This window comes from Drosophila sechellia, chromosome 2L (genome assembly GCF_004382195.2).
Source record: "Drosophila sechellia strain sech25 chromosome 2L, ASM438219v1, whole genome shotgun sequence".
NCBI classification, from domain to species: Eukaryota; Metazoa; Arthropoda; class Insecta; order Diptera; family Drosophilidae; genus Drosophila; species Drosophila sechellia.
The window spans coordinates 19,268,048-19,293,970 of NC_045949.1; the positions used below are offsets into that span (position 1 = coordinate 19,268,048).

Here is a 25,923-nt window from a genome sequence, read left to right on the forward strand (position 1 = left end):
AAAGAGATATCCTGTTGTATAAACAGCAACGTCATCGCCACTCTGCCGCCGCAATCAGCATAATTATAACTTTCTTTGGCGAGTTTTACGCATTTGCTTTATGGGCAAATAATAAGTCCGAACGACAACTAAAAAACTTGTGCATCTACTCCGGCTCCAGCGAAAGCAATTAAGAATGCACTTGTTGTTTGATGATAATGATAATGACAATGATCACGGCAACTCGAGCAACTCGAGCTCAAGTTTATCTCATCTCATTTCAGCCCATCCCATCTCCATTTGCTGAAGGATTCTGGCTCTGTCATTCGGACACGCCCACATGCACGAGTGCTTCTGCCTTTTGCAGCAGTGAATAGAGTCCTTTTGCTCTAATTGCGAACTAATTAATAAGGGAACCCCCCCGCTGTTTTCTTATTTATCCTTTTCGCGGCCATTTTTAATTAAATGCTGGCCGTTCCCTTCCCTCGACCCTCGACCATTCTTGCTCATTATTCAATATCAAACATGATTGAATTGTGTGCTTTTGTTCATTGGCCGACTGTCACACTCATGCCAACGCATTATATGATTTTTAAATTGTCAATAAGCTCGTATTTGTCCTTGACACGCATTTCATATTAATAAATAAACTAATGGGTTCGGGAAAAACTCAATAGTTCTTTGTTTTCATATAATCACAGGGGAGCCTCAAGTGCTCATTTACTCAATCTGTTAAAACATTTATATACTTTCAGAAATATGAATAAATAATTAATAAGCATCGACGGGGCACATACAATATTTAACGCGGTTTTAATATGCACATGCATAATAATGTACTTCCGGATACTGAGTATTTTGTGATTATATACACATATTTTAAAAATATTTACTTGTAAACTGCAGATTTAAAGGCGTAAGCTACATGTTTTGTATATTGCCTATACTGCTATATAGTTTTAGTCATCCCAGTGATAATATCAAGATGTGTTTTTGGTAATTAATTTGCCTTTACGGCCATTTCGCCCATCAGCAACTAAAGGTAAATTGATTAAATGAGCTGCACATGTGCGTATCCCGAAAGGGGTCCTTCGGCCAGCAGAGCTATATAATTAATAAACAAACCGAAGCACATACATAACATATATATGTATAGACATATGTGGCCGGCATATGTTGGTGACTGGCAAACAGGAAGTGGACTCCATTACCCCAAATCCCGGGCTCTTGGGGTTCGAGGAGTATCGCGATGTGTGTCCACAGTCATTTCCCCTGACATATGCATCCGAAAACGGCGCAAAATTAATAAAGCTAAAAGCATGCCAGCAATAATGTTTATAAATTTAATTATGTAAATGTCTGGCCATAAAAAACATACAAACTAAATGGGGGAAAAAAACAACGAAGGGCTTCGGCAACAAGAAAAATGTTAATAGATGTCAAACAAAAATTGAATCGCAAGCGGAGTGAAAATACGAGAATACGTTTGCTGGTTTAAAAAAATTTGGAATATAGTATATATATTAAATGAGCACCCAGGTTAAGTTGTAAAAGGTGGAAATCGACGGGGATGCAGATGCATTGGACACTGAAAATATTTGACTCGCGTATGAAATTAATTAAATTTCAGTTTTTTCGCTGTCAGTTGAACATTTAATGTCCTTTGGTTTATGCTCGCTACCTTCGCCATAGTGCCAGTTTCAGTTGCAGAGCCACAATTTTGGTTCAATTTTGTTTATTCCCCAGCACGGCGAAGGTTTTTATGGCTGTCGTTCTGCATTCTGCATTCTGCATTCTCTGTATTCTTTATTTTCGTGTTGTCTTGTTTAAATACGAACGTACGTATGCTGGTTTGCATTTTTGCATTTCCGTTTGGTTATTAGTTTTTGTACGGCATTTCCGGCATTTTTATGCGCCATATGCGACGCTCTCTGGTTTTCTGTGTGTCGTGTCGTGGCTCCGATTTTCCTGCGCATTATTCCAGTTATTATTGTTATGGCATTACTGTCTTCATTAAAGTACGAGCGGTTAATTAAAGCAAATGGGAAATGCGCATAAAGTTGGAAACAAATAGAGAAGGGTTATTTCGCCGCTTCTATCACTGATTTAACTGCAGGCCAGACAGCGCAGAATCCCAGGAGCGAGCATTATCACGGGATAAAAGTGCAAACATTTCACTGCATTCCCCGACTTTTGTGCGTTGTAATCATTTTTTATGCACCATGTCAGCAGGGGCACTATGCACAGCTTACATACAGCAGCGCAGCTGTTGTCATATGTCAAAGTGCAAAAGGTAGTTGCCATTACTTTTACCTCAGACGCCATTCCGGCCCGGACTACATTGTGCTTTTTATAGGCATATTTGCAATAAATAATATATTGTATGTGCCCCGGATGCCCCAGCCAGAGTGCCACGTCCAAATGGCAAGGCGAACGGCACTCAATTATATGTGTGCTGCGGTGCGGTGCGGTGTCCAGCGTTTATTGCGAAATGTAATTATGCAACTTAATGCAAGTCCATTTCAATGTTCAACATTCCATTTACATATGAAAGATTTAAGTCTGAGCGCGGGCCAAAAAACAGAAATGCCAATGAATTGAAATGGCATTTGGTGGCTACTACGGAATGGATGGATGCAGGGGCGATGGCGGTGGCGGAAAGCGGAAAACTACTGTAACATAGAGCCAATTAAAGGGCTAACAATGTCGGGGGCCCGGCACAGAGAAGAAAAGTTTTTTAATTATAAGTTTAAATTCAAAAACATTTAAGCTGTACCACCGAGAGCGTGCTGTGTGTGAATGCGAATAAAAGTCTGTTTGTTGCCCCATAAAAGTATGCTATAAAATGTTGAACGCGCTCACACGCCGACGTGCAATTGTATTTGTGGCCTGTAAATGTAGCTCTGCTTGTATGCGTAGCTGTTATAGTTGTAGTTGTAGTTGTAGTTGCGCTTAATGGCCGGCATTGTTAATTGCGTACCATAAATCCGTGCAGCAGTCGTCGCACATCTTGTTTTCCCATATACTTTATATATATTTTATAACCCACTGCTCACACCCAACTGCCAATTGACCGCCGTCCACCTTTGACAGCAGCCAAACGGACGCCTTTCTCGTACTTATTTTAATATTTGTTTGTTTTTTATTCCCTCTCCCTTATTTTGTGATGGTTTAACAACAAACTCGCATAAAGCAGACAGGCGGACCTGTAGTCTGTTACATGTAATTAATTTCAAATTATTTATACATGAACGCCCAGACAGTGCAAGCTGGAAAAGCAGCATCGGGATCGAGCTAAAAAAAATAGCACAAAATAAAAGAATAATAGCTGGAAAAGCTACATTTTTAAAGCCACACCTTCCTGCGGTGTTTATGCCTTGTACGTGTGTCCCAATTAAATAGTTTGCCTCAAACAAGCAGTAAATTAAAATAATACATATCAATAGGGTAAAAGTTGAAAGCGAGCAACTGTTTAACAGTGGAATTATTTACTAGGCTGTCTAATTGAGAGTTTTCCGGCAGGACTTCATTGAAAAGAAACCAATTAAAATAGAAATAAAAAATTTTTAAATAAGCTTAATACCTTAAAATTATCTTAATAATTAGGAACTTTGCTTATTTTTCTCTTTTTGTAATTAATAATTAATTTTGTTTTTAGAGGTGTATATAACATGCTTAGTTTTCTCTATATGTTTATTAGCTATTTCTTTATAAAGTTATTAAAATTACGATTATTTCCCATGCCACTTGGCGCATCCCTGTTGGCCTAATTTGAGCCCAGTAATGTGCTGGCCCTTCTAGCCGCCGCGATTTCTTTGGTTTGGTATTTATTTGTTAACTGATTTAATGACGCCTCTGTGCGGCGCCCGTTGCTCATAAAGTGCTGTGCCACGCACTTTAAGCCACAATTGCCACGCCGTGTGTGTGTGTGTGTGTGTGAGTGTTCGTTTGTTGTGCCACACGGACTTGCACATTCGACGGTCGTATCTGTTTGGGTGTGCGTAAATCATAGTCTTTTGGCTTCAGCCGTTAAACTGGGCAGTATTAACTGCTGGCCGGATGCGTGAATGGCCGGCCCTCCTAGGTCCCCTCGCTGGCCCACAATGGCCTACAATTCCCTACGCCAGCAACATTTGGCAGCAGCTGCGTTTCAATAAGCACATAATTGAATTCTGATCATAAATTTGCATTATGGCCAGAGCTTCGCTGGGTTTCTGGCGGCTTTCAGCTTTGGTTTTGGTTTTTCGCTTGATTTTTATATTTACCACCTGCACGCGTAGCATCCAGAATCGGTTGGGGCATCCAGGTGGCTTATGTTATAATTTTACCCAAAACGCACATTTGCCAATTGGCGCGGGGTCGGTGGTGCAAGGATGTGGCTCAGCAGATAGTCGTAAAAGCAGGCAGCATGTAAATATGTGAGCAATGGCCACTAAATGAGATGGAGGCACCGAAAGTTGCAGGCTAAAGGCTGTGCCTTTTTGTGGGTATACTCAAAGATAAGCACGTCTTGAAATCCCCGAGCATAATCGATTTATTTGGTTGCCACATTATCAGGGCTTTTTCTTAAAGTACAACACATATAGTCGATTTTTATCAATATCCATCTGCATGCCAAAAATTATTCAAATCGAAATATTCATTAAAAAGCTATGGACAGTTCATGTAACCACAGCTAGATGGCGCACTTGTGATGTCTTGTTGCGTACTTATCGATTTCCTTAGAAAGTTCATCAGCTTGGTAACGGTTATAATTAGTAACTAGTATTTTTAAGTATTAAGGGAAAGGATTAAAGGACTACAAACACTTCTCGGCAAGCTTTTTCTACATTCTTGGTTGTTATATTTATATAACTTTATTCCTTTCTGAAACCGCATACATATTAAGTATCATGTTATATGCTCAATAAATAATTTTTACCCAACAATTAAATGCACTGCAAGGCGACCCCCAAACCCACATTATATGCAATAGCTGTCGAGGTTGGCCTCGATTTGTAGTCAATTAGGAGTGGTATGCAAAATATTTATTTACCATACATGCTGGCTGTGTTGTCAATCTCAATAAACGCAATCTCGAGCAATCCACTTGAGGTTTGCCGGGCATTTTTGCTCAAGTTCTCTAATTGCCGATGTCGGTAGGGGATCCTTTGGGGAGCCGTGTCGTAGATTGGGCATTGATTGTTTTCAATACCGCACAACAAATGTGCCTGTCAAAAATTAATCACTTACACTTAGTACACAAGCGCACAGCCAGAGTCAAACCGAAACCATTCCACAGCGTCTGTCTATATATACTATATATAAACACATAGGGACTTATAGACAATGCCTGCTACACGCATTTATAATTGAATTTGGCTTTTGTTTTTCCTGCTGCTCGTTATGTGTGTGTGTGTGTGAGTGTGTGAGTGTCTGTCCAAGTTGGCATGTTGTCGGCGGCATTCGATGTTTCGTCCTGGCAGGCGCCTGAAAGCACGCAATTTATTTTCATTTCTCTAATAGACTTATTTAGACAGAAGGTGGCTGCCTGGGAATAGGAAATAGCGGCGCGCGTGTGTGCGGATTGTGATAAATTATTTGTAATTTATTAATTTATTTATTAATTTCGCCGTCCCCTTTGTTGCTATTTGTTTGTGCGCTAGCAGGCAGCCGTTTCTCTTGGTGTGTTTGCCAGGCTAAAACGGCGCGTGATCTATGACGGCATGTGGGTCAATGGTGAATAAATAGTTCAGCATTGAATGGCATGAAATCAGCAGTAAATCGAGGAGATTGCACTCGAAATATAAAAGAAACAGCATGGCATTTGGCGTTTATATTCCTATTTTTACGACATCCTTTGAGCCTGAACATATTTTACCACTGCCACTGTACGAACCCATTCTTTTTCCAATCTCATTAAAACTTTTCTGCTTTAGCTGACGAATCATTAGCAAGGACTGTCGAGGAATTCCAGATGGTGAGGTGTTTATGTGTCTCGCTGTCTAAATATAACAGCTTTTCTCGATTCTCGCTTTTTATTGCATACCAGTTGCCGTTTAATGGTCAACACGCATGCAAGCCAAACGCGTCCTCTGCGTTCGTTTCGGTTGTCAACTTGTGTTGACAATACAAATGGATTCCCAATGATTTATTATAGCATTAAAACGCATTAGAAATGCCCGGGGGTAGACAAGTGAGAGGAGCTGCCGGAGCAGGAGGTCCTGCGGAGCTGGGTTGCAAGCAGAAACTGAAAATCGGCTGAGTCCGCATACCTTCCGGCCATTCTCTCTCCACATCGTCCTCTGCACCTCATTTTCTTTTCGTTTATTTTCCCTTGCAGTCTCACTGCGCATTCTGTGGAAATGCATAAAAATGAGCCATAAGTTTAAAAATTTATAAAATGCGCCAGCCAGCCCATAACTGCGAAGTAGACCAGTGGCAGTGGCAGAAGCTGCTGAAAGGCAGCAGTGGCAGCCGGAGTAGTAATAGTAACTGCTCGGCAGGCGGGGCAGCATTATCAAACGTCTACAACGGGAAAAATTAAATTAAATTGCGAAATGCGGAGCGTGAGAGAGAGAGAGAGAGAGCAGCATTCGAAACGAAAGGGACGGCGGACGTATGTTAAAATAGACTTCGACAGTCATGGCCTGGACAGAGAAATTGAAACTCCGGCACACTTCAATGCACTCCAGCATTGGCCAGCTCACTATCTCATCATTGCGCACTTAGAGAAACTAGTCTGGATTACCCAACTAAAACTTGGAATACTCTCATAAAAGTTTTCGAAACATTGATGTAAATCGGAATCCTTTTAATGGCCAAAATTCTCTTAAAGACTCAGCAGGAACCATTTAATATCCTTTAAATAGTTGTTGAAGAAGAAATACTTTCTCTTCAAGTTTAAGCTATGTTTTTGCCTCAGTGCCAGTCGTCTTAGGAGTTGAGTCGATTCGGACAGAGCCGAAGGACTGCAAGGACACAAGCACCTAGCTCGGAGTGCAACATCGTAATGCAAACTTAATAAGATGTACGCTGTGCATGTCGTCTGTCAGTGGATACACATGCAGCCATCAGACGGAACTGACAGTTAGACAAACAGACAAGCCATCCAAGTCCGTCAGTTTGTCAGGCGAGGAGGACATCTCGCATCCTTTTTCCAGCCACATCCCCATCTGAGCGGACACTGGAGGGCAGGAATCGACAAATGGTTGCAAGCTTTTTACGGTTTTCATATATGTACATTATTCCCATAGATCCGTAATCAGCAAACATTTTAGGGTTAAACCTAAAGTGCTGCTTTCTTAAGGCCCAATTTCTTGAAATGTATATATTTCAATTTATATATTTCTACGGCCCACGTCGGAAGTCCAAAGTAGTGAGTGCATTTATGGAGCTGCCTATATAAGGAACTTCAACTCATTTGATTGCTGTCAGCCAGCAGTTCGTCAACTGAACTCAACTCCTTGGGAGGGTCCTTCGACCGGTGCTATTATCTATTAACTGCCATCATGGCTGCCAGCTTAAGGACCCTCGAAGCCTCGGAGCCGCCGAGCCTCGAGAGCCAAGAGCTCATCCGCATCATCATCTTCTGGGGCGTGACTGCATCTGAGCCTTTATGGGCAGTAGTGGGCCTACTGGCTGGCGACAGCAATTAGAGAAACGTCGGCCTCTTCATTACGCTGATCAATGGGTCTCCTTGATGTCACTTATAGCCAGTCCAAGTCGCACACACCCGGACAATCCACATGCGATTCCGGGAACAGGAAGTGTTGACTGGCCACAAATTTGCCGACGTCTTGGGCATGAAACTTCGTCTTCTTGCTCTGGGTTCCAGTCCCCAATTTTTTTTCTTCCTTTTTCTAAAGCCGCCGGCACTTGCGGCTTTATTGTTGGCATTGTCTAACATCTTTAGCCAGTTGTCTTTTTCCCTTTTTTTTCCGTTCCGGCCTGCCACTAAAAAACGGTTATTTACTCTGCCAGAGGCTCTTCAGCTTTGGCTCGTCCTGTCGCACACTTTTCACTTCCCATTTCCCCCCGGCTCCTTGGCGCTCTGGATGTGTCCTCCTTTGGTGGTTCTGTGGAGAGTGTGTCGTCTACTTAACACAATAAACACTCAATTTTCGAGAATGTTTTGTTTGGGATTTTGCCCTAACTATAGCTGGGAAACTTTGCTTAGAAACCCGCAACTGTTTGCTCAGTCGTCCTCGGTGAGGAACTTTCCGGTTTAGTCCGGGTATCCCTACGCCGGCCTATAAATATATATATATATATATATATATATCCCAAGATTGTCAATTGTGGCTGCCACCGCTTCTCCCTCGTTTTTGATTAGTTTTCAATTGCTTGGCTACTTCGCTCGCAAGGAGAAAAGTTGGCCGGGAATAATCCGAAATAAGTTGACACCAAGTTTGATTTGCTTTGGATTGCTTGATTTAGCTTTTGTCTTTGCTTGTTCACTGAATTTATTTTCGTGTGTATTATAAATAATTATGTCCGTCCTTTGGAGAGGATTTTCCGTCTTTCAGTGACCAGTTTTAATTTTCAATTTATGTGATTTCTTTGCAATGACTTTTTAAAATTATTGTTGTCCTAAAACGGTTGCTACATATATCTATTTTGCGATTTCAATTCGAAGCACAAGCAATGATCATTCCAAAATGTTTTTAAAATAATGTTTTCTTCTATGTTGAACATTTCATCAGTTTTTTGTGCCAACTGGAGACTTTGAGGGAAAGTCTAAATATTTCTTAACCATAAACGAAGTTGATTTTCCTACAATTTAATCATACTTTTAACTCTTTTGCCATGTCAGTTCACACTTTGTGTCGCCCAGAACGGAAAATGTTCGGTACAAATTTTCCGGATCTGATGCTTTTGCTGCTGCTGACCAATGAAAAATGATATTTTAACTAGCCGGGAGCATAGAGACCCCTGGAAATCCTTGGACAAACGACGACGAACGCAACGTCGGTTGGCCACAACATTTCTTATCAATCTTAAAAATGCATGAATAATTAAAATATGCAAATTTATGCTTTGTGGCCAGTAGCCGGCTGTATCGCTCTTTTGTGAAACCTGCGGTGACTTTAAAGCCAAAATGGCGAGTTTGCTTTAAGCATTTCGCTCGGAAATGTTTGCCGTGTCCACAAACACCCTTTTCGAGTGACATTCATCCAGCGTTCAGAGTTTCTTGTGAACACAACATATTTTCCGTCTCTTTGACCAGAGACAAAAGACGAAAAAAAGAAACATTTTGATGTCGGGGATACAAAAAAAAGCATGGCGTGAAAATGCGCCTTTTGAATGGGACTCGATAAGGCAAAACCTGAGATTCCCAGTCTCGGCGGATTTCATTCATCCTGGCGGCGGGTCAGTGGCACCTAAAAGCAGACGAGATGCAAATAAAGCCCTTTTGTGCCGGCTAATGATGTTTATCGTTTTCAAGATACACGCTTCCATACAGTCGCCATATGTATATGAAAGGACCCGGTGGCGGGCAGGAGGTCCTTTCTTAGTCCCTCTCTTTTTCTTTTTGGCTAATTCATTAAAAACCTGTCGCCGAGATCGGCGATGGTGGTGGTAATGGTAATGGTGTTGCTGTCGTCTAGTCAGCTTTTGTTCTTGATCCCCAACTTCGACATTATTCAAACATTTAGCCTTGTACATTTTCGCACTCGAGCGACAGTTTAATTGAAATGCATGAAAGTGTCAGAGGAATTCGACAGGCTGGTGGGTGCCACTGCTGCTTTTGACTTTTTATACCCGCTACTCGTAGAGTATAAGGGTATATTAGATTTGTTGGAACGTATGTATCAGGTAGAAGGTATCAAACTCCAAACCATAGAGTATGTGTATTCCTGATAAGGATCGATGCCGTCTGTCTGTATATCTGTCCGTCCGACTGTCCGTATGGCTGTGGTGATATTGAAAACCGTAAGTTTAGAATTTATGAATTAAGCAGTTTCTAGTGACTAAATAGTGCGTTCTTAAACTTTTAAATTTTTAGTTGGGTCCACTAGAAAGTTATTTAAAGTTAAGTAAATGTTCGTAGAAAAAATATCAGAAAATACAGTCAAAACTTCAAACAACAAAATAAAGTGAAACTTCCACGACTTCTTAAACTTTATTCGGAGTAATTCTGAGTAATGGGTATCTAATAGTCGCTAGACTCGAGTATATCCTTCTCTCTTGTTTATAAGTTCGCTTCTGCCTTCATCAGTTTTTGGTCACGCACTGTCGCCCCGCACATACCATAGTATTCCTAACCATCCATGCGTTCCACATTAGTATTTTTTTTTGTGAGGATAGGCTTCCTATGGCTGCACCTCTTCTCTCCCGTCGGACCTCTATATAATGCTGTAAATTAAGTGTTGGCCAGCTTTTCCATCCAGCCAAATTTTCACAAAATTTCCGCTCGCACATGGCGCACAACATCGTCCAGTTTCATTGTTAAGTGTGAACTGTTGTTGTGGATTTTTGGGCGGCACTTGTCATCAGTTTCGAGAACAACGGGCTGTGCAAGTTTGGTCACATAATGAAAGGATGCGAAAGTGCCTTGCTGCGGATGGAAAGTCCCATAAATTGGCACTATGGCCTGTCGACGGCAGGAGTATCCATTTATTGCGATTGCGTTCACGGCGCTAATCAAATAAAGGTTCTTCAAGGTTATTTGAATAGCTCTTAAAGCGTTTCTATTTTTAAATTAAATTTTTTTATCTTCACTATATGGCTTATTTAACTAAGCCTTTTTATCCTCTTTACCACATATTTGCTAGGATTTCTCTCAAAAATTGACGAAACTACAAATTTCAAATGCGAATTGAGCCCTTTGGCTATTGTTGTTTTTAGCCACTTTAAATGGGGGGAACTGTAGCTTTTTCGCCATTTTTCGAGTCTGATTGGCTTTTTAATATTTGTCCAAACTCAAAAGCTTAGGGTTCTTCCCTTGGCAATTCGAAAAACGAAACAATTTGAAAAGAGAAAACTCTATCCGTAGTGCTTTGATATTTGTTCATTGTTATACGCTTAGTCGGAGTTTTGGCGCAGTTTGCACTCCTGCACATTCGTTATTCGAATAGAATGCACTTTTCTACATTGTTTAATACAAATGTAAAAGTTTTATTTGTTAATTTTGGCCCAGTTTCGTTGTGTTTCATTTGCCCTTTTGTTTTTTCGTTTTCGGCTGCTGCGTGTTTGTTTCGTTATGCATTTGCGAGGAAGTGACACTGCAATAATAAATAAAGCAACGAAACAAACGGCGGCACACAAACGGCAGGGTGATGTGAAAATGACTGAAAATGGCAACCGACAATATGGAATCGAGGGGGGCTGAAAGGGCAGAAGCGGACTGAGAGGAAGGACATTCGGGACTGCAGGACATTGGGACACAATGTGTGGATGGGCATGTGCAGTTGTGGATGTGTGCGATGATGATGATGATGACGGCAACGTCAAATGTCAACATCAATGCTGCGTTGTTTATTCTTTTTGCTACTGGAGTTTTGCATTTTATGCCTTTGTGCAAAGCATATACATATTCACAGGCAACCGCATTTTTTGTATCCTCTGTGTTAAAATTTTAATTTCACGCTGGAAACACACCACAAACGCACACACACACACAGACAAACGCTTCGCATCCTGCATCCGAATTTATCCTGCAGAAGGCGAAAACACACTCCACAACAACTAAGTGCGAGCCAAGACATTTTTGGCAGGACATTCGGGGGCCGGCAGGACGAAAGCGATGCAGCAGTTAACAGAGGAAAGGCCAGGGCAAAAACAAGCGACTGCAACTAACTTCTCGGTGCCCGTTTATTGTGGATTTTGTCGCTGTTAAATGTTTCAGTAAATGCCAAAAAGCTGGCTTAGGAAAGTCAATGCGACCACGACAACCGCCATATACCCTATCCTCAAAAAGGATTGAGATAAGACATTCGGAAACTGAAGTTTAAAGGGGGAACAAAGGTATTTTCGGGATCTTGAAATAGTTACTATAAGCTATTTGAGATGCGCTGGTTCATTTTAGGGGAATTACTTTAGGAATTGAGTTGGCGGGATTCTAATGTTAGTTAGGGATCCCGAACTTGTAGCACTCTCTCGCCTAGTGTAGCAAATCCTCCAGCAACCGTCGGCAGATGGAATGCAACGGCAGCTGCTGGCGGCGTCAGTGGCAGCTGGAATCATCCGCATCCGCTTGGCCCTCATCTGCATCTGCATCCGCATCCACATCCACATCCACATCCCGGCCCTCTTTTCCCGCTCTGTTTTTTGCCAATTGCCATGGCCGCCGACGGATTTAATTGGAAAATGTAAATGAGCTTTGTTCATTTGAAAGATGCAGTTGGGCGCGCAGATGACAGTCGCAGCCGGGGCCACTTGACAGCCACCGCGAGAGTTTTCTTTAAGCTGGTCGCAGAAAGCGGAAAAATAAAATGAAATAAAATGAAATGGAAGTGGGGATTTCGGGAAGCGGAGGAGAAGCGGGCGAGGGCAAAGCGTCCACAACTGAAATTCCCTTAAAGCTGGCAAGCGTTGCAACAAAGGAAATGTCACCCGGAGTTGGGGTAAATGCTGACCTCACACACAAATACTTGTGTGCATGCTGCGTGTGTGCGGGTGTGCGAGTGTGCGACTGTGCGTGTGTGTGAGTGCGGGAATCCCATTGTTTGACTTACAAAATGGCGTAGAAAGCAGCCAACAAAAGCAACTGACGACGCAGCCAAGCTTTCACACACAAAAAAAAAAAAAAATGGCAGAAAACGGCAACTTCCGTATGTATAAAAGAGTCGTGTAAAACAATACTTTGTTCGCATAAGAGTGTGTGTGTGTGTGTGAGAGAGAGAGAGTGTGTTTGTGTGCCACGCCATATTGTTTGTCCAAAACTCCTAGGCGTCCTGTGCCCTCGCAGTTCCCTCATAGATCCCGCTCCTTCTTAAACTGCCATATGAGCATACTGCTTTTTGCGCTCGCTACTTTTGTTTTGTTTTTCGCATTTCGCAACATAATAATTTTTAACCCTTTGTTACCCGCGACTTTCTCCTCGTTGCAGGCGATAAAACACCCGCAGGCTTTCCGGTTATAACCCAGGGTCCGGGAACTCGCGTCATTGAAGTGGGTCACACGGTCCTCATGACATGCAAAGCCATCGGCAATCCGACGCCAAACATTTACTGGATTAAGAATCAGACAAAGGTTGATATGAGCAATCCGCGCTACTCTCTCAAGGATGGTAAGTACAATTCAGTCAGTTTGCTTTAATAAAGCGATGATATCGTAGTTCATTAACTTATGTCTTTGAAACTGATAGTTTAAGTAATAAGTACTTAGATATTAAACAATCTTTTTCTGTTAATGGTAACTAATTATTAAGAATCATGATCCCTTAAATGATTCTGCAAACCGACTAAGTCAATCAACAGTTCATACATTTTTGGTATATATACACATAGATTCAGTTTTATTATCTCCCATCGGCCAGGGATTACGTTACATTATGTTCGCCTGGGAGCTTCGATGGGACCAAGGACTTCATTTATTAAAATTCTAGTCCCACACTGTGTCCGCTGCCTTTTGAGCGGGTCTCGTCCTTTTTAGATAATTTTTTGCTCAGCTGTTTTTCGCTTACGCTCATTTGAATTTCTTGGGAGTTTACTTACGCTTCGACGCACTTTGTGTCGCAAGTTTTCGGGCGCTTAGTTAACGTTTGACTTTTGTCAGGTAGCAGCCAGCCACTCTCACCCGCGCAAAGTTCGTCCTTTGAAGGGCCGATGAAGATGGGGCGACCTTTTCCAGCTCTCTCAAACTTTCCGCATGTCAACAAAACGTCACCGAGTCCTTTAATCAGGCGTCGCAGGACTCACAGGACTCGCAGCATTCGCAGCATTTGATAATTATATGTTCAATGTCAGGTCGCGTCGTTAGCACACCGATCTTCCTCTCTCTGTGTGTCACATCAAACGGAGGACTAAGTGGGCGAAACTAACACAAAAGCTGCCAGCTGCAGAGGCCCGAAGAGCCTCCGGTCATTAGAGGCTCAAATATTGACATTAATATTGACATTAATATGCATTAAAGAGTGCCTTTTAAAACGACATCAATAATGGACACGTTGACAAACGAAATGCGAGTGGAGTGACGGTGGGCCTGCGGAAAATGCGGAAAAGCTGTGGCGCGAGGGGAGCTGGACGGGCATTATTCCAATTGCCAGGACGCGGTGATCGGACAAATGTTTTCCACTGGGCCATCATTCACCACCTAGGCCACCTCGACCATCGAGCCCTAACAATTGAAACGTGTTGGGCATGGCAAGAAAACAGCGACGTTAACAAAAACATTATGCGATGTCCTTGTTGGCCAGTGGTCCTGTGATCCAACATCTGCCTGTGGCGCCGCTATGCTAATGAAATGGTCGCTTACGCGTAATGACAGCCCGCCAAACAATTGACTGGCCTCCATGGGAGGTCCTTTGCAAGGATGCGACTGACTTTCAGGCGTCCTAAGATGGCGCAGCGTCCTTTTTGTGCGGTACAGGTTGTTGCAAGGACATGTTGCAAAGAGATAATCCATTTGTACAACAGGAAAGTTTTTAAAATATTTCCGATCATTTTATGGAACTACAAACATTCAAACATCTCTATTCTACCATTTCATATATGAAAAGCATTCAAATGAAAAGCTAATAAATAGATGAGAAACCAAAGTGTATTCCCTCGGGGGCAAATTTCCTTGCTTTCCTTGCATCAGACTATTCAAGTGAGTAGATTGCTTTAGGTTGCCCCGACTCCGCAACTTGCAGCCATTTGAAACGCGGTCCAAACCAAACTATCCATCGCCTTTTGTTGGCCTACAGCGATGCAAATTAAAAACTGTTACATGTATTTCCCCAAGGTGAAATTATTTTCGCCGCTCCAACGATGAGAATCCATGCAAACATAGTCCACGGATATTTGTTGGATTCTCCTATTTTTTGCCCGCCTTTCACGGATGTGGAGGTCGACTAATTTAGCGCAACACGAACCAAAGTGGCCATGTTGGCTTGTGGATATAGAAGAGGAGCAGGAAGGAGCAGGAGTTTGAGGAGGAGGCTTTTGCGGGTTAAATTAGTTTTACGTGGGCCGAGCAACTTGTTTTACCCACCTGCAAAAGGTGAGCTACGGTCAGGAGGCAGTGGGGGGATGGGGCTTTCGACCAGACTGGCACCATCTTTGGCGCGTTAAACGAAACGTAAAAGTATTTCCGCAAGCTAAATATCCTTTTGGGTGCCCTAAACGCCCTTTTCACTTCGCCTCCCCGCGCTCCTCTTAAAGCGCGCTTTAAATTTATGAAAATAAATATTTGGCCCGAGGTGAGGATTCGGATTCGGACGGGTTCGCCCAGCTGCCCCATTGTGAAGATCCAACGCGTCCCGAGTTCTGTGTCCTTCGTCCTGCGTCTCTCTGCAGTGGCGAGAATAAATATTTCGCATAATAAGTTATGCAAGTCATGTGCCGTTTTATTCAATTAGCACTTTATGGTCCTTTATTGTACACCCACAGCCCCACTCCCCATATATATCCAGGGCATTTTCCCCTGAGCGCGTTGATTTTTCGGTTATACGGCCGCCGCCTGCTAATTAGAGCCTGCAGGGACGCAGGATTGCGGGTGGCGGAGGGTGCAGAAGACGTCCTCTCGGGGTACGTGAGTTATCAAATGAAAAGTAACTCGGCGGCAGTCGTACTTCATTTTGTTCGCGTCATAATTAAATTAGAACTTTATTATTTTAATAAAAGCGTCTCAAGAGCCCGAAGCACCTCATGGCCAGGCGGGCCATGCTGTGCTCCCTTTCCTTTGACGCACACCAATCGCCTTCGCTCGGATACATTAATGTGATTATTATACACTCCTCTTTTCCAGTGGCCCTCGGGCCAGTCCGAAAATCGTTGGGAATCACAAAGGAACGGGTGAGGGGAGGGGATATAGTATAGTATATAGAGCTCTGCAAAAATCTTAAAAATACATTTCCTTTTCCCAAGTAAGCTGCAAAATCTACTGCAAAGAGCACATATAACTACCCAATTTTCTTAGGCATTATTGAAAAGTATTCGCTGTTTTAGCTCGCTTCTTGGTTCTTCAACATTTTCCACTTGAGCGTATGGCAGCAAAGGCAAATGACAGCGGTCGCACTCGAATGCACAAACACATTTATAAATAATTTATTTAAAATTACTGCGTAGGGCATTTCGTACTCTCTGCCAGTTGGTAGTTAATTTAGTCCTGCGAAGCGAAACGGAAAAAAAAGGGTAGGCTCCCAATAGGACGAAGGCGGGCAACGACCAGCGACAATATTATTGAGTATTATACCTTTATTTTTATTTCGCCAAATAGTCCCTGAGGGCTTTTGTTCAATAAAAAGCATAACGGAAGGAATAAAAAAACCTTTGGCGTAGTGACCACGGTTTTTCCCTGTTTCCCTTGCTGGTTTCCTTGTTTTTTCTGCCTTTTGCTTTTTAGCATGAAAAGGTTCTGCCGCAGCGTCTGGGGAAATTACATTCTTGGGGCTGGAATCCTCATTGGCCAAAGGGGAAAGGAGTAGCAGAAAAATGTGGGGCTCTTTCAAATATCATAATTTGGCTTTTAAGCAAAAGAGGCTTATCAGAAATTGGTTTCGCCTGAGCCAATTGTCTTAATGGGTTGTGTGTTGGCAGATGAACTCGACTGAATGGAAGTGTCAACGAAGAAGGGTCTTTCAGGGAGCGATTGAGACGATAATGGCTTCCGTGCCTGGAGCAGGTGCAATTGAATCGCACCAGTCAGCAGAGAACTTCCATTTTCATTCAATCTTTATTTTATAAACTTCGAGGGAATGTAGGTACGTAAATGCCAAGTGTCTCGGCTGGCTTTTGTGTTTCTTTAAGCATTCCATTAAGTGAATATAAAGAACACGATCTTATAAGCAAAACATGTCAATAAAAGTCTAGTTAAAATTAAACACAGCTTTACCCAAGTGGGCACTCAAGTTTTAACTAGCTGAGTATTGAGTTGGATTGCTCGCCGGATTGCCGTGGCGTAAAACTGCGAATAGAGGAGGTCATATAACTCAGCAGGTAGACCTTTATGTGCAAAACTTAAAAGCAACTTATGACCGACCGACGACGAGCTTGCCTCGCGGAAGAGAGCCCAGCTTGCAACATCGTCTTATTTTTTATATGACATTTTTATACCTTCTTTTGTTCGAAACTTGCACGTGGCAACAGCTCCACTTCCTGCCCCACCAAAAAAAGGGGCAGCAGCTGCGACGATGATGGCCCCTCGACTTGCGAACTGCGAACTGCGACCTGGGCCCCTGATCCGGCTCCAGCTCCAGCTCCACAACTCTTTAATTGCTGGGCTCCATCATTACAATCGCCTTGCCACTTGACGTGACCAACCTGTGGGCCAGAGGAAATTGCGGAGGGAAAATGAGAAAATGGGGAAAATGGTATGGCGTGGTGGCGGGAAAGCGGGGTCTGCACGCAATTATTTACTTGAGCCGTAAAACTGTAGTTAAGGCAAGTCAACTTGAAAGCATTTTGGGAAAAGTTTAATGCTTAAATTATGAGCTCCTCCTTGTCACTCCTTGTCGCTCCTCCAGTAGCTCGAAAGAGTTGACAGTCACTTTTGTTGAAAATGAGACAGTAATTGCCAAAATGTGCATGACTAGAACGGCTTTCTCCCAGCGGGGGCATGTCCTGTTCCAGCTCCAGCTCCAGCTTCACTCTCCTCCGCCTCGTGAAGTGGCTGGGATGGGGGTCAGTTGGGTTTCTTCTTTCGGTTGACGATAAGTCGTCGTCACTTGCATTACCAAAATTGAAACTTTGCACACTTTTATGTGGATGAACTTGGGGCGCAGAAGTAGGAAGAGAGGCAGGCGAAGTCGCCCCATAAATGTCACTTTGTAACGACGACGACAACGAGGACTACTTAAATTAAAGCATAATTAAATTAATAATCCCATTTGGGCGTGCAGCCAAGCATTTGAAGCTGAACCCAATGCCAAAGCCGAAGTCGAACTCAAACTCGAACCGAAAATCCTTGGCAACGAAAGTGCAGGAGTGTGCGTTTCGAGCGGAAGTTGCTGAATATGAAAATGACTGCGCTAGCGGAAGTGCAGCTGTGTGGCGTGCCACATGTGTGCCACGTCCGAACTAACCCGCAGCCAATGTCTTGCCACATTTACAACGGCCACAGGGTGGCACAAGGTGCTCCATGCCCCTCGCAGAATGGGAAAAAGAACAAACCACGGAACTTCAATCTAGAAATCGCTTTTGAAAAGTTTTTAAAATTGCTAAGAAAGAATTGTCTAAGCTAGATTGTTCAAACCTTCATGAAAAAGATCATAGCGTTCAATTTAGTTTGATATTTGTTAGCCCATTAGCTGTGTGTCTACATAAACCAAAAGGGAAAAGACTGAAATGAGCAATGACTTATAAGTAAAAGTAATAAAGAACATTCATCTGAAACCTTGCTTGATCGATCGTTTTTTCTAACTACAAACCATTCTAACCATCAGCACATAAAACCGCCCTAAACTCTTAAGAATGATTTGTACCATTTTTCAGAAACGCTTGAAGCCAAACCCCTTTGGGTTAAGCGACATTTTTCTTAAAATATTCACCTGCTCACCGAGCCGACTCGCTTGCTAGCCTGTCCATTTGTTTGCATTTCCTTTTTATGGCGCTTGAAAGAATTTTTAATTTTCATAAGAGTAGCACACGCACGCAGAGACAAGGCCGAAAACTCGGTGAAAATGACTTACATTCGGGAGGCAGACGGCGCCCAGATGTATGCTAGCTTAATTTTTATTGCTACAGCCATCACGCACGCAAGTTGTGTGTGTGTGTGTGTATCTGTGTGTGAGGTGGCTTAAGTTAATGTTTTTGGCAGAGGGTTGGCAAGAGTTTTAATGAAACTTGGCTGCGTAAATTTTAATCAACGCTCTCCACAGCCGCTGTCTTTCTGTTTCATAATTTGCATCCTATTGTGGCGCCTCCTTACCCCGAATAATGTCAGCATAGCTGATGCGGCAAGTGGCGTTTGTTTGCTACACATGTCAGCGGGAAACGAGAGGGGTTCGATTATTTATAAAAGTTGCACCATTTAATGCTTGTTTGAATGGTTCAGCGGGCCCTAAACAATAGGCCAGTCTGTTGGGGCAATGCTGGCTGCACCGGAAGTGCAACAAGCGTAATAAATGTTCCGCCATGCAGGCCAAATAGCATGCAATAAATTTCGCAACAATCAACTTTGATGCATGTTATAGGTGAGCCGGCAGTGGCAGCGCGAATAAAAGCACAAAGCGTCCTTTTCACAGCGAAAACAAACCTAAAACACAGCTTCAATGGGCGCTGCACTAAAACCGCACAGCAATCTGCCCATTTTTTATTCCCCCCCGCATGCCCCACATGCCCCACAGCTGCCCCGTTTGTTTTGTTGCTATCAAACAAAAAATGACATCCATAGTAAAACGGAAAGGTACATAAAATAGACACAATAAACATGGCTTTAGTGCGAACTGAGCGATTTTGCAACATTTAACGCTGTCCTGCAGTTGTTGCTCAATATGCGAAGGACACGAGCGTAGTCAAAGATTCTTTTCAGAGGGGGTTAAACCAAGAAACAATTTAAAAATTAGGAATCTAAATGGGTTGATATTATAAGTAGGTTTTTAATATATTAGAATTTAGTTTGCTCTGCAAAATGTTCCTACATAAGGTACCCTTTTTCGAAACCCCTGGCGTCTATATTTTTTGTGACCCTGCAGCTTCAGAAGCCATTAAAATGATTCACTCAACTGTAGTCGATTGTACTCCCATATTTGTTTATTGACACGGTCTATTTATTATTCCTTTTAAATGGTAACTACACAACCCTTTGATAAAGGATATTAAACCAGCACAAATTTGCAGTGTGCAACATATGCCATAAGCTTTATGTAACAAATGGTAATTAGTTCTTTTTCCAACATGCTTGGGGTAACTAGTAAGTTATTTAATTAAAATACATAAATTCAAATATGACTATGAGTAGGAAGATATAAACGATGTTCTTTCGAAGGACAATGAACGTTCGCACTCGATCACAATGTTAAGCTCAGTATTATATCAAAAGAAAATACGATTTTGTAAATTAAGCTTTCCGTTTAAGCGCGATCAATACTGCTTGAATATGCGCAAAATGCAGCAATAAATAATTAAACGATAATATTGCATATGAAAAACTCTTGTTTCGCAAATTAATTGTCATATTTCATGCAGATTTTAAACTTGCTCACCCACACACACACACATGCGCTGTGTGAGTACGTGTGCATATTGAATTGAGGTTGTTCGTTAATTGTGTGCGAGAGAAAATTGAATATCGAACTCAATATGATTAATTTCGCACACACACACACAGTAACAGTCGGCTTTGCAGTTTAAACGCTTAGAAATTCACACGCTGTTAACGAATCTCTCATGCTTCATTTAAAATGCTAATATGATTTTGCGAAAAGTATGAAATGAATTTGCAAAATAAATTATAAACCGAGTAAAACAAATCATGTGATGTCAACTGAGTCCCTCTGAATCATCGTGTGAAATCATAGTTATTGGTCAATTAAAAAGCGCCATGCGTATGTTAGCATTTGGGCCACAATTTAATGGTTTTGGCCAGCTCCAAAATGCCAATGGCTGTCAAAAATACTGTTTGCCGGAAAAACGCATTCGTAACTGTTGACTTAAAAGCCACTGTATTTTTGGGGTAAGCACAACAACCCCGAAGGGAAGTGGATTTGGTTTGCGTAAAATTCATTTTGTCTACTCATCGCCCTCTCGTGCTTCATTGTTTATTAGACATATAAATATAATGTCAATGTGAAGGCATTTTATGACCCTACCCCCACCCTTCCCGCCACCCAAACATCGAAAATACTCCTCCGGCATTTCCGCCGTATGTTTGTCATCCACATTAGCGTAATATGCCGGAAAAGCGAGCGACGGTTTTTAATAGTCGTGTGCGGGTGTGTAATTTCTCATTGGAGGGATTGCAACATCTTCGGGGGTGGCGGTGACTAGTCGTAAAATTTATGTGGCTTTTAAAATCATATAAAAAGTGTTAATTTTCCATGTGTTGCTTCTCATGGCCGCCGTGGCATCCACATGCCAAAGTCGAGTGGATGGATTCCGTGCATAAAGGTGAATTGAGGACCTTTTTATGGGGCAAGGATAATGTGGGTTGCCTATCAAAGTGATGTGAGATAAGCAAACATCATTTGACTTTCAAATTTATTGATAAATCTAAGATCTTACGAGTCTGTTACGGTTAAACCCCGGTGCCCATTACCAAAGGAGGTCATAAAAGAGCGTAACAAGTAGAGAGGTTGTGCTAAATAAGCATAAAAGCCTTGCACCACAATATTCAAATAGGCTTAGGTTCTCGTAAGTATAGCAACTAGTTGGCTCTTGAGTTTAATGAAGAGTTTTAGTAACTTAGTTAAGCATCGATGGATATTTTTTAAAGCCTTTATAGCTCTAAGCCTTTTTAAGCACTTTATATATTTATCTTAGAAGAACGAATCACTACTACGATTGAAACTCAAATATGTCAGTTTTAAAAGTACTTTTAGTTGTATTCATCTTATTTAAACTTATAACTACACCATTACTATGTACATCACAATCACAATCGAAATAGGCAATTAAATCTAATGACATCCACACTCCTTGGCCACCGCCTTTTGGTATTTGGTCAGGTCGATGATGTCCTCATTGAGATACCGCAGAATAGTGATGGCACCCAAAACTGTGGGCACACAGCAGGGCTTGGGCAGATGCGGCTGCTTCAGGTGCATCAGGGTTTGGACGATGGCGTGGTTGGTGGCATTCATTTTGGTGCCCAGCGGGAAGTTGCAATCGCCGCCGCAGAAATAGGCCTCGAACTTTTTGGGCGCTATCACCCAGTTGTGCATGTGCAGCTCCTTGAAGTCCACGGTGAAGTTGAGGCGTTCGCAGGACTGCGGAGGTCTGTACAGATCCACGGTCGGCGGCGGAGGAGGTGGTGGCGAACCACCACCTGCCCTTCGCTTTTCCAGATCTCTCTTGAATCGAAGTTTCTGTATTTTGACCAGCAGCTCGGGACCGTTGAAATAGCCGACAATAAAGGGCTCCAAACTGGAGCGGCTGGCCTGCGGTGTCACCAATCCGGCTGCAAATGTGCTCAGCTGGGAGTCGCCAATTGATATCCTTAGCTCATTTCGCCGTTGCAGTCCCTTATTGAGTAACCAAGACCGCAGCGTATCTGTCAAATTGAATTCCAACCAGCCACGTTGGCTGCTCGTAGTATTCACAGAGCCCAGGATGCGATAGGAAAAGTCCTGGCGATTGTCCAGTTTTCGGTACACGGACACCGTGAAGTTCTCCCTTCTGTCCACCAGGCTTGGCTGCTTGTATATCCTGAGCATGGCCTGAACCAAACTCAAATCCACTGGCACATCGTTGGTGTTGAAGGTAATGTGCATATCAAGCTCGTTGTCCAGTTCCTCGGGTTTCAAGCGGCTCGAAAAGGTAAGGATGCTATTGCAACTGGCAATCTCCTGTCGATCCTCGTTGGAAATCAGGATGTCATCGTCCAGCGAGCGTTTGTGGCGCTGATGCAGTACCTCTTTGGGCTCTTGGTCCTCGCTAATCTCGTTGTAAACTTCGAGAAGGAATTTCGAGGCTGAATTGTGGAGATTGGGCTCCGCCTGTCGTCTGGGACGGTCACCCAAATCCAGGATATCAATCATCTCCATTTGCTCGCTCAAAGGACGCTTCTGGTATATTGGCATCTCGATGTGACTATTGGTGGTCACATAGGTGGTGGCACTTGCAACATAAAAGAGGCTGGTTATTAAAAACACGTTCAACATTTTGTGTTGTTCTCATAGAGAGACTCGAAGGAATACTGATTTCCTCGGTCATGGAACAGTAGCTTATATATGGAAACAGGTAGTTCAATTGCATCACTGCATTTAGATGGGCTGTAAAATAAATCTATGTAAAGGGTTAACCAACCCATTAGTCAGGTAAAAGCTGAAAATATGGCAGCTGTTCTAGAAATAAAGAGCAGGTATATCTCCAATAAGCATAGATTCTTAAGTATGACTTTAGTTGTATGAATTTTCAAATAGTTCTTAAATGTACCTATAAATAACACTACCTCTTATTTCTTGTAGGCTTCCTGCAAATCGAAAACAGTCGCGAGGAGGATCAGGGCAAATACGAGTGTGTGGCTGAGAACTCAATGGGCACGGAGCACTCGAAGGCCACCAACTTGTATGTGAAAGTCCGTCGTGTTCCGCCCACCTTCTCACGCCCACCAGAGACCATCAGCGAGGTGATGTTGGGATCCAATCTGAATCTATCCTGCATTGCCGTCGGCTCACCCATGCCGCATGTCAAGTGGATGAAGGGTATGTCAATTGGTTGTATAATATGGTCTTCCAATACTCAATTACTATACTTTTTTCAGGCTCTGAAGATCTTACACCCGAGAATGAGATGCCAATCGGGCGAAATGTCCTGCAGCTGATCAATATCCAGGAGAGCGCCAACTACACTTGCATAGCGGCCTCCACTTTGGGCCAAATCGATTCCGTTTCGGTGGTTAAAGTGCAATGTAAGTGGAGGGTCTTGGAGTGCGATGCATTTACATGGGAAACTGACAATCGTAACATGGTCTCTTTCATAGCTCTGCCCACCGCACCCACCGATGTGCAAATATCCGAGGTGACCGCCACTTCGGTGCGTCTGGAGTGGTCGTACAAGGGTCCCGAGGACTTGCAGTATTACGTGATCCAGTACAAGCCGAAGAACGCCAACCAGGCCTTCAGCGAGATAAGCGGCATCATCACCATGTACTATGTGGTCCGCGCCCTGAGTCCCTACACGGAGTACGAGTTCTACGTGATAGCCGTGAACAATATTGGACGTGGACCGCCCTCGGCACCAGCGACATGTACCACCGGTGAGACAAGTGAGTATCGCGGATGTGGGACTGGGGATGCCCCGCTTTATTTTCGGAGGACATTTTACTAACTGCTGCCCTTCTCTCGCCTCGCCGTCTTTCACATGCTGCACAAAAGGACTTTTAACCAATTTCATTTTGAATTTAGAGTGCGCTTAGATCCGTTTTTATTTGCCTTGGTCCATTATGTCGGCAATCGTACTAACCCTTCTTGAAAATGTCTATTTGCCATCTCTCTCTCCCTTTCTTCCGCTCTCTCTTTCTCACATGCTATTGCCTTCTCAGGCGATTTCTCATTCGGTGGCACAAGTAAGTATCCTTGGCAAACAAAATTTTATGGTTGGCCAAAAATTGGCAAAACAATTTCAATAACAATTGTTGAGCAGCACAAATCCGACCCGAAAAATGTGAAAAGGGTATAAAAAGTAAAAAAAACAGTACAAAAAGTAAAAAGGAGCAAAGAAAGCGGAATAACAAGTAGCTAGATAGAATCAAAGGTAAATGCAATGCAAAAAAATCGTTGCATACGCAGCTGCGATCCAGAACCTCGCGTCCTGGCGATATCCTGACGTATGCGCGTGAGGGGGCGTGTGCGGGGTGGCGCCCCAGCTGGGGCTAAGGGGATATCCTCCCCCGTAAATCCCATAAAGTTTGCATTGTTATGCGTTCGTTTGGATGCGGATGGTTGTGCTGGTGTGCGTGTGTTGGGTACATGCAACGCTGTGTTAGTCCTGGAAATTCCCGCGTAAGCGTGCGCTTGTCTGACATGCCTTTCCGGCCACTTCTGTTTTTTCTGGGACCTCTAACAGGGTATCATAATGTATCCCAGCCCAACTAAGACTCCTATATCACATTAACCTAAAGGCTAACTTAGCTATCTTTCGGCTATTATATTTATTTGCTCAATCCATAATAATCCCCGATTATTGTGAGACATTTCTTTGTATAGTAAAGTAGTCTGAAACTAATTTTCTTAAGAAACCCTATATCAATAGGTATTCCTCAATTCGATCAGCTCGCTGCTTCGAGCAGCAGCAGCAGCTGCAGTTGCATTTTTACCAGCAGATCCAAGAGCGTGTCGTACAGAAGTTGGAAACTTTTATTGCCGCAATTATGCTTATCGCTTGCCCAATATCGTTTCGAAATAATATTCCGATGGCCACGTTTATGGGCGCTTTAAGCTGGGCTCCGGATCCCACAGGACGAGCATCAGCAGGTCAACGTAATGCTTAACACGTGTCACTGGCTTAGGTAGCAGCTGAGCCAAGTGGGTAATCCCAGGGTTTTCTCGTGGCCAGCAAGGCTACTCTGCAATGGAGAGGGAGTGCATTACCAGAAATGGGAAGAAACGTAGGTTGGTGCCAACTGGAGCACCTGTGTCCGGAAGCATACGTTCTAAATTGTCAAAATGTTAACAATTCGTAGTTTAAACTAAATATAAAGGGGCTTATTTTCCTTTGAATCAAGTATCTGTTACTTGTCCATTGAAATTGAAACTACTAGTACTTAGATTAAAATCCAAACGCCTGTCAGTGGAGTGGATACACTGAATTGACCATTGATATATGTACATATATTGCTGTCACCCAGCTAGGCTAGCTTCTTAGCAATTCGGAAGGCAGCAGAAAAGCTGCAGGAGCTGCTGCTTCTGCATTTGGTAAACCTACTCATTAATGTCTGTGAAAGCGTTTGAAAGCAGAAACTGCTTGGGGAGGGGCAGTAATCAAAACCCACATTTTAAGTGCGGACCGCAATCGGTTCTGAGGCGAGAATGCAACGAGTCTTGAGCATATCCTTTCGTCAAGTAATCAGATATATGGCCTGCACATGCTCCTGCCTCCGATCCTTGTGCGGATGCAGAGAAGATGGGGGCAACGATTTAGTGCTGTAAGCTGGTGCTATAAGGAGTAGGCGTGTGCGCAGGCATGCAAGGATACATATTAATGGAGCGTATCCGTA

General features: G+C 43.0%; 2 protein-coding genes across 10 annotated transcripts in view; one reads left to right on the forward strand and one right to left on the reverse strand.

Annotated features, from left to right (window-relative positions):
• LOC6614726 (tyrosine-protein phosphatase Lar) overlaps window positions 1–25,923 on the forward strand; it is a 117,081-nt gene that overhangs the window by 68,472 nt on the left and 22,686 nt on the right. For 6 of the 9 annotated variants that reach the window (XM_032713859.1, XM_032713860.1, XM_032713864.1 and 3 more), the window contains 5 exons: window positions 13,013–13,192; window positions 23,174–23,410; window positions 23,470–23,616; window positions 23,689–23,964; window positions 24,250–24,273. In XM_032713859.1, coding sequence (XP_032569750.1) covers window positions 13,013–13,192; window positions 23,174–23,410; window positions 23,470–23,616; window positions 23,689–23,964; window positions 24,250–24,273 — 864 coding nt within the window. Of the gene's footprint in view, window positions 1–13,012; window positions 13,193–23,173; window positions 23,411–23,469; window positions 23,617–23,688; window positions 23,974–24,249; window positions 24,274–25,923 lie in introns of all 9 variants that reach the window. The other 3 variants (XM_032713861.1, XM_032713865.1, XM_032713863.1) reach the window with 1 other exon arrangement.
• On the reverse strand, window positions 21,623–22,926 carry LOC6614727 (protein screw). The gene has a single exon (XM_002039115.2). It carries the CDS (start codon window positions 22,865–22,867, stop codon window positions 21,665–21,667), a length of 1,203 nt encoding a protein of 400 aa, XP_002039151.1. The 5' UTR covers window positions 22,868–22,926; the 3' UTR covers window positions 21,623–21,664.

Bases quoted from the DNA above. Each gene is read 5' to 3' on its own strand.
- LOC6614727 (XM_002039115.2), bottom strand. From the start codon at position 22,867: ATGTTGAACGTGTTTTTAATAACCAGCCTCTTTTATGTTGCAAGTGCC.